Source organism: Mus musculus, chromosome 9 (genome assembly GCF_000001635.26).
Source record: "Mus musculus strain C57BL/6J chromosome 9, GRCm38.p6 C57BL/6J".
NCBI lineage: Eukaryota > Metazoa > Chordata > Mammalia > Rodentia > Muridae > Mus > Mus musculus.
The window spans coordinates 54,886,722-54,905,372 of record NC_000075.6 but is presented as its reverse complement, the minus strand read 5'-3'; the positions used below and the strand labels follow the sequence as shown (position 1 = coordinate 54,905,372).

The window sequence follows — 18,651 nt, the reverse complement described above, 5'->3', positions numbered from 1 at the left end:
AGATGACTCAGTGGTTAAGAGTACTGACTGCTCTTTCAGAGGTCCTGAGTTCAATTCCCAGCAACCACATGGTAGCTCACACCATCTGTAATGGGATCTGATGCCCTCTCCTGGTGGGTCTGACTGAAGAGAGCAACAGTATATTCACATACATCAAAAAAATTAATTAATTAATTAATTAATTGAGACTATTCTTTTAAAAATGCAGTAAAAAGTATTAGGAGGAAACTCTGTAATAAAAACTACAGTATGATTGTGTCAAGTGAAACTTCATAGCTTCAATTATTATAACGCATTTCAATGAAAACTCTTGATATTTGATTGGGCAAGCAGCAAATAATGTCCAAAAGTTAATCAACAAATAAACTTCCTGATACCAAAACAGTTCTTTAGTGAGAACAACTCCATAGTTTATTTCTGACATAAAAATGAAAAAATGCCTTTCTAGTTTTAAATTTCTATCTCCTAGGCTCTGTAGTTTAAGCGGCTTGTTATTCTTGCAGGGAACCTGAATTCAGCTTATAGAGACCATGTCAGGTAGCTCACAACTCCAGTTCCAAGGGGTTCAATATCCTTTTCCTGTCTCCATGGGCAGCACACACATGGTGCACACACAACAAGCACAGGTGCATACACACATACACAGGTAAAACATCTTTAAAATAATTTACCTCCTATATATTCAGGCTATTCAAATTTGATCCTTTCAGTCTCCTTTGATATTGATACATATGAATCCTAGCCTCACTGACACATACTTTATACCGCAGGAAGCACACATTTGCTACAATTTAATGGTGGGAAGCTAGTTAGAACCAAATGGTCAGGCTCCATTTGGTGTGTCAAACTAAGATTGATTAGTGCTTCTAATCAGTTATTTCTTTAGATTATAAAGGCTTCATTTACCTGTTAGTTTGAATAAAGTAAGTTAAAAATAGTGACATTCCTAATTCCTAACATTATAAAGAAAGGGGTCACAAGGTACTACTTAGTTCTTGCTAAAGACAAACGTGTGAACAAGGAGATCCCTAAGATAGCATGTATTTACTGTGTATAGGACTATGACCAGAAGAAAAGCCTCTTAATCAAAGAAAGAGAAGGAAAGTAACACCCAGAGACATGGACACACACATACCCTCTGTTTGTCAAATACTTAGCAGCAGCACTACTCCTAGCAATACTTCCAGCGGGTGATATATGATCTGTAGTGACAGAGTCTCCCAAATACAACAGGACATGGGCATTCTCAATAGGCTGGGATGCAGCTGGCTCTTTGGTCTAAAAAGACAAAATTGAAAAGACTGAACTCTCTCTCCCCACTCCTTTTTTTAAGATTGTAGCCATCTTTAAAAGATCAAACAGTACACTGGTACTTACAAGCTTATCAAAAAATGAAGGGCATCTGATGTAAGTAGACTTCACATCCCATGGAAACAGCACGGAGTCTGGAGCTTCTAACGAATTCCACCGTTTATTTCCCATCTGCAAATACGGTTTCAAGAATGGACCAAAAGAACAACTCGGAAAATGAGACTTTAAAAATATCCACAGTAATAAATAATACTTAGGTAAGAGTAAAAGGGAAAAAAAAAAAAGAGCCATATCCACCTGAAAAATCATGACTATTTTTTTAACAGAATAGACTTGCTTTAAAACTTTCAACCCACCACATTTTTAGGAGCAATTAATTTTAAGTGTTAAGTTTCTATACAAACAATTTTAAAGATGTCATAGAGCCATTCTCCCCTCCAACTAAGTAACTCACAAAGACATGTATGTATGTATATGTACACTCACACAGCACAATGATAGATGTGTAAGGTATGTCATCAATCTTCTAGAATATCATAAAGAAACATGGTGTTTTTAAAATTTATTTGTCCCATATCACCACCTGTTAGTCTTGTCTTTAAATAGAATTTAAATAGCAACAACCCCCCATTTCTCATCAGTCTCCACTACTATCTCAATGGTCTAGTCTACCAACTCCTTTGACTATTAGACATGAACTTTCTGGTTCTATCTTTCTTATCTAACTCTCTCCTTTCAAAATAGTGGATTAGAGAGACTATTCAGAGGTTAAGGGCACTGGCTGCTCTTTTAGAGGAGCCAAGTTCAATTTCAAGTACCCACCTGCCAGGTCCTAACCATCTGTAACTCCAGCTCCAGGAGTTCTGAGTCCCATCTTCTAGCCTTTGCAAGCACCAGGCACACATATAGTATAGGATCATACGCAAAGGCAAGTACTCATGCATATAAAAAGTAAAACTAAATGTCATCTTTCAACCATCTTGTGTAAAACAGAAATGTGAGCAAGACACAGTGGTCTACTCGAGCGTCTAGGAAGCTAAGACAGGTAACTGGAGTTATTGCTCGTCTGAGCTACAAAAAGAGGCTGCCTTCAAAACAAAACAAACCCATCTAACATGCTTTCCAAAATTTGAACAACTAATCCTTATCCTAATTTCCTTTTCTCTATATACATTTAGCATAATATGCTTTTACCTAATCATTTTCTTCTTTCTTTTCTTTTCTTTTTTTTTTTTTTTTGAGACAGAATCTTGCTATGTAGTTTTAGCTGGCCCATAACTAACTCCCTAGGCAACCAGGATGGACTCTAACTCATAGTGATCTGCCTGCTCCTGGTCTCTTCGATACTGTGATTAAAGATGTCCATCACTACACCCAGCATTCTTTTCAAAAAAGAGTCTCGTACTGTAGTTCAGATTGTCCTGAAACCAACACATGATGTCGCCTAAGCCAGCCTTGAACTTGTGATTATCTTACTGCCTCGGCTTCCCAAGTGCTGGGATCACAGGAATCTGCAAAGCTGGCTAATTACTTTTTTACATACAGTTCACTGTCTTTCTGTGATAGAATGCTTTTTGTTCCATTAGTAGTTGTTACACAGGCAGTTTTTGAATACTCCAGTTTATATACCACTTTGAACATAAAACAAGTGTTGTTTGCTCTTACTTATTTTAATTTTGAACTATATGAATAGGAATGACAAATATTTCAGTAACTCAATTAGAATATTCTAGGTCTTTCTCCTTATAACTAGAAATTCCAGATATAAAATAAAATTAAAAACTATGAATTCACCAGAGATATTTGCAGAATTACAGAAAAAAAAAAGTAGTTGATTTATAGAACCAGCATGGATGTCCATCAACAGGATGAAGAAAATCTTGTGTTAACAGTGTGGTTTTACTCAGGAATTTATTCAGCTATTTTTGTTGGAAAATAGATGGGCTGGTAATCATCATGTTAATAAGCCAGGCTCAGAAACATAAATATCAGATGCTCTCTCTTACTTGGAGAATCTAGATTCAAATATAATAGTAGAAAGAGGACAAGGGGGGAAGGGGAATAAGGGATAATATGAAAGTAAAAATAAAGATAAATATCGCACATGTAGAATCTAGATTTGTGTGTGTGTGTGTGTGTGTGTGTGTGTGTGTGTGAGAGAGAGAGAGAGAGAGAGAGAGAGAGAGAGAGAGAGAGAGAGAGGGGGGGGGGGGGGAGAGAGAGAAAGGGGGAGAGGGAGAGCATGTTAGACAAACTGACATTTTTAAGAAAATAAAGCTAGAAAAAAGCTGTGCCTTTAATCCAAGCACCTGGGAGGCAGAGGCAGGCAGGTTTCTGAGTTCAAGGCCAGCCTGGTCTACAAAGTGAGTTCCAGAACAGCCAGGTCTACACAGAGAAACCCTGTCTCCAAAAACCAAAAAGCCAAAAACCAAGAAAATAAAACTAGAGACCATTATGTTAAAATAAGTCAGATTCAGAAGTACAGATATTGTATTTTCTTCTCTTATGTGGAATCTAGATTTCAAAATAAAACATATATGCCAAATGCATGACATTCTGGCTGAGAAGCTCACCGGACAGAAGAGAGTTATATTGCCCATATTTAAAGTTATATATAAAAGAGAAGGCAGAACTATGAGTAGGCAGAAGGATTAATGGGTACAAATCACTTGACACAGTGTTTCTGAGTTTGAGCCCCCAGAAGTCATGTAAGCAGGATATAAGGTTGCAAATCAGTCTTATGGATAAAACAGGAGGTAGAGACAAGAGAATCCTTCGAGGTTTGTCTATCAGCTAGGCTAGCAGAGGCAGTGGCAAGACAAGATCTTTTCTCCAATATGGTGAAAGATAAGGACTAATACCTGAGGCTATTATCTGACATCCACACATGCCATGGTATACACAGGCCCACATTCATACACAGAAACACACACATCATTCACATACAAAGATTTGTAAATGTCTGCAGGAACATACACACATGTGACTATAGAAGGGATACTGTTTGGGAAAAGGAGGAGACCAGCAGGAAATAGTGGGGACAGGAGAGAGCAAGAGCAATAAAGGAGTACAGAGAACAAACATGAAAATGTCATCAAGAACACCTCCGCCCCGCCCCCCCCAAGGGTCTCACTGTGTGGCCGAGGCTTTTGTCTTGAGTGATGGGATTAAAGGCCTATACCACCACCAATGTTTTTAACAGGTTTTACACACACACACACACACACACACACACACACACACACACAGAGGCTTTAAAAAAAAAAAAAACTCAGCCATAAAAATTATATACTCAAAATTAAAATTTTTATTCTGTCTAGAAAGCAAGACACATGGATCATGCCTGAAACCCCAGAACTGAGGACTGGATTGCTGAGTTCATAGGACAGCGTGGGCTACAAGGAGTGAGGTCTCAGTCAGTATGAGCTATGTGAGACCTTGCTTCAAATTAAAGAACAAACTAAAAACAAAGCCCCACAAGACTCTTACCTCTACTTTCTCTTTTAGTGTTTTAAACATTGACAATATAACATGTTCTTCCTCCATCTGATGAACTTCTTCTCGACTAGGCCAAATGTCATGCAGGTAAATTTCCTTGCCCGTAGAGTCAGTACCTGATCAAAATTGTAACATGGTATTCAGTACACATATTACAACAACCACCACCAAAAACCAACACCTCAAAGCATTTCTATCTTTTCAAAGAAAAGTCACAGAAATCAAGTAACTGATTTAACAATGGGGTGTGTTTCAGGTTTAAATATTGCAAATCAATTACATATACATATTACATTCTTCATATCAACAGACACTAAGAGCAGAAAAATAGATGTTTTAAGAAAGTAAACAAGTATTGCATGTTTTCTTTCATATCAAGAGTATGGTTTTAACAACTTCTGGAGACAGTGCACATAAGTATGCATATAAACATACAGATAATATATAGAAAACACACCTAAAGGCTCTGTCTGGAAGTCTATATTCACTGTGCCTGCTATGGCATAAGCCACCACTAAGGGCGGAGAGGCGAGATAATTGGCACGGACACAATCACAGAGACGGCCTTCGAAATGTTTGTTTCCAGATAAAACTCCACAGGTAACCAAATCACCCTAAGGGGGGAAAACAAATATACTTGATTCAAGAGCTTATATATACTCACACAATTATAAAATTTGTCTCAACTAATTTTAGGTGAGATCCAGACAACAACAACAAAAATTTTTACTAAGTTTTAATTTTAAGTATAGAACTACAATTCTTATACTTTAATAGTTCCTTATATTACTAAGGAATTAGTTTTAAAATATACAAGTAATTCTTTGCATTATTTTAAGATCCACAAGTTACGTTTCCTGAGAGTTTCCAGTATAAATATCAATATACACACTGTTTATAATTTACTAACATGATATAGCTGAAACAAGCTGGGGCAACTCTCAAAGAGGCTCACAATTGCATTCATAAGTGTGTCTGAGTTTTTAAACTAGCATCTATTAATCAACTCTGATGCTTAAGTAAATATTGAAGCATCCTTATTAAAAATAAACAATAAAAATGCACTTAGATGTGCTAATCTACATTTTTACCTGTTTTACTGCATTCAAAACTGCTTCTGATAAAGGTGCTGTATTTCCTACACATGTTGAACATCCATAGCCAACTATGTCAAACCTGCATTTAAAAAGTGAAGCATGACTGGACAGTATGTAAAGAAAGGACAAGTCTTCTCTCTGCATTTCCCTTCTAGATGGTTGTGAGCATCTTCTCTCTTTATTTCCCTTATCACAGTAAGATTGCTTGCTTCGTAAGAATTAACCATCAACACATGAATCTCACAGTTTTAAACATTAAAGTCTCACTGGTAGCATGTTCTTTGAACTGATTATAAATCTCAGAAGAGGCCACATAGCCACACTATCTGTACTAGATCAAAAGAACTTTAACAGTATCAGAAAGCTCCTCTGCTCTAACTAGAACTAATAAAACCCCTTTTAAAAAAATCATGTGTCCAGGTGGATTTCTGAGTTCGAGGCCAGCCTGGTCTACAGAGTGAGTTCCAGGATAGCCAGGGCTACACAGAGAAACACTGTCTCAAAAAACCAAAATCAACAACAACAAACAAACAAAAAATCATGTGTTTCCACTCGAAAGGCATATTTCAAACTATAAAACATAAGGATGACCTCACTATAACAGTCATCAAAGGTCCCAATTTACTAGTGGAAATAAATTATTCAACTCTGAATAAACTACACCTAACAAGAATCCCTGACAGTAATTCCAAAGTAAGATTACAAACATAAGCCTCTAAATTACTTTAGCTGCTGCTCTAAAAGCAAAATTAAAAAAAAAAAAATCTAAAATTTATGAGGCCTTAAAAAAGGATAATTTATGTAAAAATATTATTTTCTAAAATTATACTGTTATCACTTAAATATGAAAGAAATTTAGAAGTTGTTTCTCTTAAGCTTCATAGATAAATTAACCTCACATTGCAGACCCAATAACTTTGCAAAACCTAAATCAAGACAATCTGTTCAATTCCCCCCACTGCTCCCCAATACAAGATTTCCCTGTAGCCCTGTCTGACCTCGAACTACCTCTGTACACTAGGCTGGTCACACATTCAGATATCCCCCTGCCTCGGTCTCCCAAGTGCTGGGATTAAAGATGTGTTCAATTAAATTAATCCAACTTGTATTATTCCTTTACTCTTTTCTGAACTGAACATGACTCATGAGAATTAGATTTTCCTCACCCCACTCTTAACAGTAACAGCCCTGTCCTGAGGGCTACAGACCATGTGCTTGACCTCCAAGTGCCTCTGCTATTCCCAACCACCACCTGCTTCTTAGGCACCAGACTATGTGGATGGCAAGGGAACAAGTGAAGGGCTCTGGCATGCCCGAGCACGGCAAGCATGGCGCTGACAGGTTTTTTCTTTCATCTTTCCTTCTCCCCTTGCTAAAATAAACACCATTAAACTGTATTGCTAAAGCTTGTTCCCAAGGTTGATTCCCTTATTTGTCACTGACTCATTCCTGAGATTTAAACACCAAGATCCAACAATCAAAATTCATTATCTGGCTATCAAGATTCACCAACTCATCCGAGCACAGATTTCCCCCTTTTCTCCTTAAAAATCCACTCCTGCAAAAAAAACAAAACAAACAAACAAAAAAACCAAAACACTTGCTTGCTTCTTGCTGCTGTGCTGTCTGACTTTGTACCCTCCCCTATCTGCTAGCCCCTCTGGGTATAAAATTTCCTTTTTGCTGAGAACTTGGTGTCTGGGTGTGTCTTTTACCAACTCTGAGGGGGCCATCCACCCTTTTAAGTGGTATTTTTCCTTTTTTACCTCTCTTTGATTCCTAACAAATATATTTATTAACTGCTGAATACCAGTCTAGGTATAAATAACAGAAGTGTCACTCACCCTAGCTTGCTAAGATAGGGTAGCACTCCACTTGAACTGAGGTAATGTGTAACCATCCCACTGCCTGGAGACAAACTTGTTCGTATATAAGGTTTAACTCGTAGACCAATTTCAACAGCCTTTTTAGCCAGAAGACCTGTAAAATCAACAAACAATGACTATGACAACGTACCCTTCACATTAGAATAAAAACCAAGAAAAGGGTGTTTAATATCGTCAACTACAATTTATAATAAAAAGCTAAAAAAAAGTTTTAAGATTTATGTTTTAGTGTCTATGAGTGCTGTATCTGTATGTACACCTGCATGCCAGAAGAGGGCATCAGATCCCAGTGTAGATGGTTGTGAGCAGCAGATATGGTTGCTGGGAGTTGAACTTCGGACCTCTGGAAGAACAACCAGTGCCCTTAACTTCTGAGCCATCTCTCAGGCCCATAAAACCTTAATATCATTACTGTGTGCATTTTACTCTACCTATTCAGTTCACTGAAGACAAATTGAAATTTTTAGTAAAGTAGCATCATGCTGCAGGGTAAGGAGGGTAAGGCTAACACCACAGCATCACACAAACAGGGAAAAAAAGAACATTCATATAGAACTGCTACTGATGGAATCAATGCCATAATCATAGTAAACAAAGAGCAATTTAACATTGGTAATGCTGTCACCCGGTACACAAACTGATGGTACGTGTCAGTAATTCTCCCCTTGCACAGTATACTGTGATTGTAAACTGGTGGGAAAAAATCCCAAGCAATACCTGCTGAGTAGTGTTACTTTTAAATTTACTGAAGAGACAGAAACAATTTAAAATTAATAGGTATGTAAATTATAGGGTTTTTTCAAAAGCTACCTTCTGTGTTAAAAAAAAACCACTACAAATTAAAAGCTTAACAACTTAATTAAAAATTTCAGTGTCTCGATATAAAACACAAACACAGATACATTATCTAAGAATGAGAAATATACCAGGAAAGCAAACAGTAACTTACATGAGAGAATACAGTTATAAATACCAACCTACCTGCAGCAAGCATCACAGATGGATTGCAATTATTGGTACAACTGATAACTGCAGCAATGACCACGGATCCATGGGACAGCTTATACTCACTTCCATCATAACGAACAGAGACAGTGTCACTTTGTTTTTCTGCTGCAACTTGGAAGCCTTTAAATCCAACCTATAAATTTGTATGCAAATATTACAGACTTGGTAGGACTAGTAGGAAACACAACTTGGACATCAAAGTTCTACTGTGACACATAAGGTCCACACCATTCAGAAGGTCCAATTCATCTTAAACAAGATTTGAATATTTACAGGAGAAGTCTAGTGGTGTTCATAAACAATACTTTTTTATATATTGATTACAGCCAACCACCCAGAATCCAGTCCCAACTCAGACATTTCCTAGTTATTCCTGTTCACAGGAATTTTCAAAAACACGATAGAAACTCCTCCTATTCTAAAGATCTGCCCCAATGATTCAAGTGTGTGAGTGCAGAAGAGGTAAATAAGGTTTACACTGAGTTCATTAGTGCTAACGTTGCCTGGCAAGTGTACAGCAATTTATCAGAGACCACCTTACTTCTGAACATGTTTAGTATTTTCCAAATAAAAAGTAAGGAAACTATAAAAGTAAGGATTGGCAGGCAAAGCCAACTCTACTGTTTCCTAACAGACCAAAGTGACAAAACTACAGCCATGACTTTAAAGGCAAAATCAGAAACCCCAGAGCCAAAGTTATTTTGTTTGTGTTGGTTTTTTTTTTTTCAAATTCAATGAAAATAATTACGCAGTGCAATGGTTTCTTCCTAGTAAGAAGTCTGTAGTAATGATGCCCAGTAAAACATTCTTCAGTGATATAAACGAGTTCTGTTCTATCACGCACCTGATTAGCACTTGAAAGGAAACCACTGTGACTGAGAAACCTCACTTTATTAACTTCTGATTACTTTAAATAGATATAATCCAAACTCTGACCCTCTTGAGGCTGCTAGCATACACCATAGCATATGAAGAAAAAAAGAAAAGAGCAGTAGACTGAATTTAGAAATCAATCCCAAACTCTGAGGCTCTTAACTACTTAGCACATAGCATAACAGTAACAATAAAATAACTTACCTTTTCATTTAAGCAAGCCTGAAAATCACTTTTCATATCTGTTACAGCAACCCTATCCTGAGGCCTTTTTGGACCACTGACAGATGCAACTATTGAATTCAGATTAATCTGTATCACCTAAGAAAACAAGAATGGAGGAAAAGGAGATCAGAATTTCCAAGAATAAATACAAAAGCAAACATTACTTTGTAAGCAGAACGAGTACATCTATTTTAACACAACTTATAAAAACTATGGCTTTTCCTATGTTTTTCTCTACAAATATAAATACTATCAAAAGGGCTGAGGATATAGCTTAGTTGCTAGAGGGCTTGCCTAGCATGCAAGAGGCCTTGGGTTCTACCCTGAGCATCACACAAAATCAGAATTGATAGTATATTGCTTGTAATCCAAATACCTCAAAAGCAGAGACAGGATGTTTATTAGTTCAAAGACATCTTCAACTATATAGTGAGCCAGTCTAGGCTATATAATATATAAGGCTGCCCTAAATAACAACAAAACCAAAACCACTGTCACAACAGAAGCCTGCACAAGAACTCTGCTCATCATCAGCTCACTGCTCTGAGTTCTAATCCCAGCCATGCCTCACTCTCAGATCACGAAGTGAATGGTTAGTAAACATTCTCCCCTGTCACCTCATATGTGATGCCTGGTCAACAGAGCATGCTAAGGGAATATAACAAAGAAAGGTTTTCATTCTCTGTGTGGCTTAAGAGGATCTTACTGGCTAGTTTCCTATGAGATGGCTTTTATTTCTTGGTTAATAAGTCATTATTTTTGTTAAAATCTCAGTTTCCAATTAGTTATTTATTTTTCCAAATATTAGTATTTCCTTTGTGTATCTTATGTGGTTAGGCACAGCAAATTTAATCATTCTTCATTATAGTCTCATCACAGCCATGATTATTCTAAAGGACCCTACTATATTTAATAGGTTCAACTGATCCTAGTCTTTGACCTAAATAAACACTGAAGACATTTTTTTTAAAGATTTAGTTTTATTTTATATGTATGACTATTTGTCAGCATGCACATGTTTGTATACATGTGAACACGTGTCTGGTAGCTGTGGAGGCTGTAGAGGGTTGTCAGATCTGCTGGCACTGGAGTTACAGATGATTAGGAGACATATGGTTGCTGGAAACCCACCCAGGTCCTCTGAGAAAAGCAGCAAACGCTTTATCCACTAAATCATCTCTCTAGCCTCAATTAGTTTCTTTTGAAATCAATGTCTTGATGGATTTTAGCTTTATTTCCAAGTATTGTCAGTTTACAAGGTTAAAGAGGGTTTTAAAAACAAAAAACCATAGTTTTTTACACCCTAGGCAGCCCAGGTTGGCCTTGAACTATGTAGCCCAAACTGGCTTTGATTTACAATCCTGCTATAGCTTCCAGAGTCCTGGGATTCCAAGTATGAACGACTATCCTGGGCACAGCTAGGACTTACTTGTGTGAGGTATAGTCTTCTATTGTGTTGCTGACCTTAAACTTACAATGTAAAGCTGAGGATGGAGCGGCACTTCTGATTCTCCTGTCTCCTCCTCACTGCAGGTGTGGGTGACCGAGTACTGGAGACTGAACCCAGGGCTTCCTACATGATAAGTACTCTACCAACTGAGACATAACCCCAGCCTCTGGCTAGGGTTTTCTAGTAAGTAAGCAATTCAATTTTACTCTACCAGTCTTTCCCCCCACCCCAAAATCGTGGACAATAGAAGCCAAAGGGAAAAGAAAATGGAAAGAGTTAAAAGATTGTTTTCCAGAATCCTTAAAATTTGGTTTCTATGTCTTTTATTCTGGCTTTCAAGACTCTTCTAAAAACGCCAGCTATGGTGGCTTATATCTATAATCCCAACATTCAAGAGACTGAGGAAGCAGGACAGCTTCAAATCTGAGACCCTACTACGAATAACCTTTTGAATGCACTCTCTCATATTCTGTTCCTTCCCTCTCTCTCTCTCTCTGCCATCTTTTCTGTCTCTATCGCAGTTCTACAAACTAGAAACATAACATCAAAACAAAGCTTCCTACACGGAAATCATTGTGTTCTAGCCTAGGGGAAACACAAACACATAAATGTTCAAATCAGATTATGTGAGATAGAAACAAGCTAAGAAAAACAAAACTGGGTGGGGAAAAAAAATACCTGCCCGGGGCGGGGAGCATAGCAAAACCATAATACCAAATTGATATCAACTTTCCTGAATGTGAATTCTACCTATAGCATCAAAACTATCCAATAGAAAAAGAGTTGTAAAATAATTTGAACATTAAGACCATATAACAATAGAATGATGCAAAATAATCATAAACCAGAAGCAGAAATCATAAAAATTACAATTTGTGGAGCAGTGAGAACAGTACAGCGCTCATCCTAAACCAGACAAAATTAGAGTTGATATTAAATACCTAAAAAGCTAGACCAGGAGATGGAGAGATGGCTCGGGTGGTTAAGAGGCTACATTGCTCTGTTATAGGATCCAAATTCTGTTCCCAAACCCACATTAACTCTAACTCCAGGGGACCTGATGTTCTCTCCTGGCCCCTGTGGGCACCTGTACACATGTATGTGTGTATATATATATATATATATATATATATATATACATACCTGCTCTCATAATTAAATATAAATCAAAATGGTAGATTTTACAAAATGTTGCAAATTTTACTACAACTAGAATCCATCTAAATGTCATTATAAAATCAAAATAATGGGTCAGAAATGGACCATCTGATTAACAGCTATCACTCATTAAGCACTTAGTACATTGCTGGAATGTTCTACAAATTTGCATTTAATCTAAGAAGTCTGTGGGGCACACTGCCCAAAGATACCTAGCTAGTAAACACTTATAAACAGGACTATGCACAAGCACTTATCCTTCTACTCACTCCTAGGTGAGTCACTTGCATATACCTGAGAATATTCAGGTTCTGAAGAATTCTCATCATTTCGAAACAATTTCACAGCTTTAAGGTATTTTTCCATTGACTCAAGTTTGGTTTTGTCAAAACCTAAAAAAGAGGAACAGCAAAATGAAATGTAGTAGAATTCTGAGATCTTGATGAGAGGGATGTGGAACTGCAGTTGAGCTAAGTCCACTCACTCACACACCCTTGACTCACACTTGTCTCTTGCCCTGCTTAACCTCGCCAGTCTCCACTGAGCAGTCCAGACTGCACGTGGAAACCACATGGACACACCACACCGGCTTATACGAGTGGCTGTGTCAACAGCCCCAGTCCACAGCAGATATTCATGTGAGCTGTCTTCAGAATTCCAGACCCTAGTTTGTGAACTGTGCAGCTGGGCCCTAGACACAAAGCAGCAACAAGCTCTTCCTGCTGTGCCCTGTCTGAAATCACTGACCCACTGAAACCACGAGGCAATAAATGATTATTGCCGTGTTTGTTCCTGATTGGTCAGGATCCTGTGGCATATAGTATGTGCTCTACCAGAGCTAAGCAGCCCTACTACTGTTTTATAAACCACTACATTTTAGGCTAGTTTGTTATAGTGTTAAAAATAATCACCAGCTATCTTAACTCATATTAGTATGTAAGTAATGAGGTGAAACAGACCTAGGGTTCAATAAAGACAGTTTAACCCAAACAAGGGTTAGGAGAGAAATGCTCATAAAGAAAGACACACCCGAGAGCATGAGGGCTGGCTTCTCAAAATAGTATTGTTTTTGTGCATTTTATGGAAGGAAAACACATCTTTTCAGGGGCATCATATAATCTGTCTATTAAAAGCTGTTCCATTTATTCACTCATAATAATATGCCCACAAACTGAAGAACACAGATTCTCTCTCTCAAAATGTATCTTTCACTTATTTCTAAAGTGGCTCAACAGTGGTTTCTTCATAATGGAAAGGAGACTTACTATTCAGACAATAGTGGTTTTATGAAATACCAAGTATCATTTTGAAGGTGGCTTCTATAGTGATCAGGGTGATCAAAGATCCTAGCCAATCAAGCTACACAAGGATCTTGAACCTGCAACCCAAACTGCTTCTCACTCAAAAATCTCTTGTCTGCTTGCAACTCTACTAAGGATAGGTGAGAGGACTGGTCTGTGTAAGGAAAGGGTAACATGAATATCAGTAGTTTGAATAATTTCTTTAACATGTTGTCAGTGGATCACAAGGGACTGTTTCAAGGAGTTTTTTTTTAGGGACATAAATTAAGATTAGAGTCACTGTTTCAAAATTAACAGTTTGATAAATATCCAATAGCATATATGACATAGTTTATTATAAAGGACTATCACACAGCTACAGTAGAAATACAATCATTTTATATTCTCTTACCTGTATGTTCTAAATGTCGTAGTGTCACATTGTCAACAGGGAAAAAGCTGAGGATAGCACCATATTCTGGACACATGTTTGCTATGGTAGTTCTATCGACAATAGATAATTGTGAAACTCCACTTCCAAAGAACTCAACAAACTTTCCAGCCACGCCTACTTGCCTGAGGTGCTTTTAGAGATATGCAAAAACAACACAGCAGAAGCAATGGCAAAATTAGCATGGATTTCTAGAAAAGCAAGTCAGATTTTTTTCTATAAAGTTAAATTTTTAACCAATACTAATGATAAGGTCTTTTATTGTATGAAACAAATTCATTCTAGTTTTACTGGTATTTTAAGAAGAGGAGTAAAAAGAGGAGGAGGAGGAAGAGAAGGAGGAGAAGAGAGCATGGTGGCTCTAACCATTAATCCTAGCATCTGAGAGGCAGAGACAGGCGGATCTTTACAACAGCCAGAGCTGTGGTAAAAATGAGACGCTGTGATAACAACAAAATAAACACCTGAATGCTCAAAAAAACCCAAACCTCTTATTAACGTCTCTGAAACCAGAGAATATATCTTCAATTCCTCAGAATGCTCACATAGCTGGGAGCCCTTTTTCTTCCTAACAGCACATAAAAGAACTGTGTTCTAACTACTGTTGGCATCCTATAGTTTAAGAAATAATATGAGAAAAACTATATAATGATCTTAAAAGTATATGCTGCTGTACAAAACTCTCCTAATTATTAGTATTAGCTTAAATATTTATAGCAACATTATTCTAGGTAAATTCATTTTGGTCAGATTTAACACATGGTTTAAAGTGAATTTCTCCAAAAATCACTCATTCCTACCAAGTAACTGAAACAACTTCTCATCTTTAGGGTTATTTTATTACTTATTTTTACTTTACATGTATTGATGTTTTTGTTTGCATGTGTATTTATGCACCACAGTCCTGCTCATTGACTGTAAAAGCCAGACGAGGGTGTTAAATCTCCTGGAATAGGACTCCAGGCCCCTGATCTTAGTTTTCAAGGATAAAAAGAAAAATAGGGGGCCTGAAGAGATGGCTCAGTGGCTCTTAAGGGTATATACTCCTCTTCCAGAGTACCCGAGTTTGGCTCCCAGCACCCATGTTAGGTGGTTCACGTTGGCCTTTTCAACTCCAAAGGGGCCTGAGACCCTTTACTGGACAGTATGGGCACCTTTTTCATGACTACAAAGGCACACATAGATACAGAGATATACATAATTAAAATAATAATGTGAAAAAAAGCCGGGCGTGGTGGCTCACACCTTTAATCCTAGCACTCGGGAGGCAGAGGCAGGCGGATTTCTGAGTTCGAGGCCAGCCTGGTCTACAAAGTGAGTTCCAGGACAGCCAGGGCTATAAAGAGAAACCCTGTCTCGAAAAACCAAAAAAAAAAAAAAAAAAAAGTGAAAAAAATCTTGAAAAAGAAAAATAGATTAGGCCAAATGTTGTCTTCATCAAATTAATGAAGTGTCACAATATATTTTTGGGAAAATAACATGGTTAATCCTATAAAGACCATAAAAAGAACAGGACCTCAACAGAGAAAAATATATCCAATAAATATACATAATGGATAAAAATTGTCTCACGATAAGCTGCTAACCACACAAATAATACTGTTAAATAAAAACAGCCAGAAAAATCTGAAAGTAGTGTGTTTTTAGGATGTCGAAAGAACTAATTTCTTTAAAATCAAAATAGCACATATTTCTTCCTCTAGGAGTAAATTGTGCATTTCTCAATTTAATGTTGTGACCTTTAACCAAAACTTCCCAGAAGCGACCCACATTGGAATTGTGAGTGAAACACGTTTCAGTGCAAGTATTTCTTTAAAATGGCACTTAAATTTTGTGAAAAATAGAAAAATAAGGAATACAATGCTACAACTTATTATTCACTATATTGAACACATGAAGCCAGTGTTTTTTCCCCAAGTTCCAAGAAAGCTCAAAATAATGTTAAAGCTAACAGTGGAAAAGTCTGACACTATCAAATTTCTACTATTCATATATTTTAAAGCATTATCTAGTAATGGTTTTTAAAGAGACTTTCTTTAAAGAAAAAATTGGGGAGGAGGGTCAGATGGTCCAGGGTGTCCAAATATAAGTCATGGTATACGTGCACACATACAAAAAAAATTAAATATATAATAAAAAGCCCTTTTAAAACTGGAGGGAGGGCCGGGCATAGTGGCGCACGCCTTTAGTCCCAGCACTTGGGAGGCAGAGGCAAGCGAATTTCTGAGTTCGAGGCCAGCCTGGTCTACAGAGTGAGTTCCAGGACAGCCAGGACTACAGAGAAACTCTGTTTTGAAAAACCAAAAAAAAAAAAAAAAACCAACAACACTGGAGGGAGGACTGGACTGGAGAGAAGGCTTAAGAGTTAAGAGCACTGACTGCTCTTCCAGAGGTCCTGAGTTCAAATCCCAGCAACCACATACATGATGGTTCACAACCATCTGTAACAGGATCTGATGCCCTCCTTTGGTGTCTGATGATAGCTACAGTGTACTCATATATGTAAAATAAATCAACCAACCAATCACCTTAAAAAAAAAAAGAAGAAGAAAAACCTGGGGGTGGGGACTGAAGAAAAAGCAGTTGGTAAAATAGTACAAGTTCTTGAGTACAGGGCCTCAGCTTGATGCCCAGAACCCTAGTTCAAAGAGTCAAGCACAGCAGCATATCCTGTGATCCAGTGCTGGGAAGCCAGACAGGGAGATCCCTAGCTAGCAGAGCCTACTTGAAGAGGTTCAGACCCAGGCTCAGGCCAGTGAGAAATTCTGTCTCAAAACAAAGTCATCAATAGAACAGGCCCTCTACCAGCACTTACACGCATGAACGTAGATACACACATACAAATGCACATAACAAAATTCTTTTCTGGAGGATGGCCTCTTATCTCATGATCTTCCTGTCTCAGCCTCTTGAGTGCTAGGAGTATAAACATGCCACTACACCTGGCTTCTTAATTAAATACAATAAATGTAACATTTTGTTGTTGTTTTGCAGGACAGGATTTCTCTATGTAGTCCTAACTGTCCTGAAACTTGTTATATAGAACAGGCCAGTCAGCCTCCAATTCACAGAGATCTGCCTCCTGTGTGATGAGATTAAAGGAATGTGCCACCACCCCCAGTGTAAATATAACATTCTTTTATTTTTTGAGACAGGGTTTCTCTGTGTAGCCTTGTTGCCCTAGAATTGGCTGTGTAGACCAAGCTGGTATCAAGCTCACAAAGATCTACCTGCCTGTGTCCCGAGTGCTGGGAATAAAGGTGCACACCACCACTCTCCTCCTCCCCACTCGGCTTAAGTGAAACATTTAAAACCCACCACATCAAGTTATTTACTGAGGCAGTAATACCTGTTAAGGGCATGGACTCCTGGGTCAGAAGCCCGAGTCTATTACTTAGCATTTAGCTCTATGCTCCTCTGATAAACAATTATGCTATCTTATTTTCGATTAAAATAATTACAATAGTAACTACTTCATAAGCTTGTAATGAGGTCTTCTGATAAATGTGTTGACAGGTTGCAAGTACACAATGATTTTTTTTGTTCTTCCAAGTATATATTATATGCTACATTTGTTATATTTACTATGGTAACTTTATGATACAGGCAATATGAGAACTAAGGATGGAGGCATAAATCCCAATCCCAAAAATCTCTTGTGGGGCTGCTCCACTTACATAAGAGATGTTCACTAAGTAAGTCATGGAACAACTATAATTTGAGCTTACCTTTGTAATGCCAAGGACAATATCTATGGATGTAACAAAAGCATTGGATGACCCAGTTAGCTCACATCCAACCACCTCTGGTAAAGTAAGAGTAACTGGCAGGCCAAGCATAACTGCCTCTGTCTCAATGCCACCAACTCCTGTTAAGAAGGACAAGTGTATCAGCACAATTTAAATCAGCCACGTACCTTCAAAAATCTCCTATGCTTCTTGAGCGTGATGTACAAAGCATCTTACAAGGAACATACTTTCACTGTGGACCTTGAACCTAAACCTTTTTAAAAGAATGACTCCACTTACATAATTAAGAAAACAAGTATTTTAACCTTCTATTAAATGCAATCAGCATTTTCTGAGTATGCTATGCACTGTTCGATGAGTAACAAACACCAAGATGTGAATACAGTCCAGTTCATATCTATCTTAGCTTAATAAATGGAATCCAAGAAAGAAGGGAAAACAATCCAATAGTTATAATACTCTATAAAAAACATTAGAATGGAGCACACCAGTCATCATCAACATTCCTCGGACCTCACCATCATCACTGCGGAAACTGCCTGGAGTGGTGCTGTCAGGACACTGAGCACATTTTTTGTTATCAATCACCTTTACTATATAATTTACAAACTATTAAAATAAATCTGTTTTTTTGTTGCTTCAAAAAGGCTCTCTGTCCCTTGATT

The 18,651-nt window shown here is 37.6% G+C and overlaps 1 protein-coding gene across 4 annotated transcripts in view; it reads right to left on the bottom strand.

The window, feature by feature from the left end:
* The window catches only part of Ireb2 (iron responsive element binding protein 2), a 49,877-nt gene that overhangs the window by 7,162 nt on the left and 24,064 nt on the right, over positions 1-18,651 (bottom strand). For 2 of the 4 annotated variants that reach the window (NM_022655.3, XM_017313499.1), the window contains 11 exons: positions 17,966-18,105; positions 14,199-14,370; positions 12,801-12,898; positions 9,878-9,994; positions 8,774-8,933; positions 7,751-7,886; positions 5,901-5,985; positions 5,267-5,423; positions 4,801-4,925; positions 1,378-1,482; positions 1,136-1,278 (listed from right to left, as the gene is read on the bottom strand). In NM_022655.3, the coding sequence (NP_073146.2) occupies positions 1,136-1,278; positions 1,378-1,482; positions 4,801-4,925; positions 5,267-5,423; positions 5,901-5,985; positions 7,751-7,886; positions 8,774-8,933; positions 9,878-9,994; positions 12,801-12,898; positions 14,199-14,370; positions 17,966-18,105 (1,438 nt within the window). Of the gene's footprint in view, positions 1-1,135; positions 1,279-1,360; positions 1,483-1,872; positions 3,425-4,800; positions 4,926-5,266; positions 5,424-5,900; positions 5,986-7,750; positions 7,887-8,773; positions 8,934-9,877; positions 9,995-12,800; positions 12,899-14,198; positions 14,371-17,965; positions 18,106-18,651 lie in introns of those variants that run through there. The other 2 variants (XM_017313500.1, XM_006511335.4) reach the window with 2 other exon arrangements.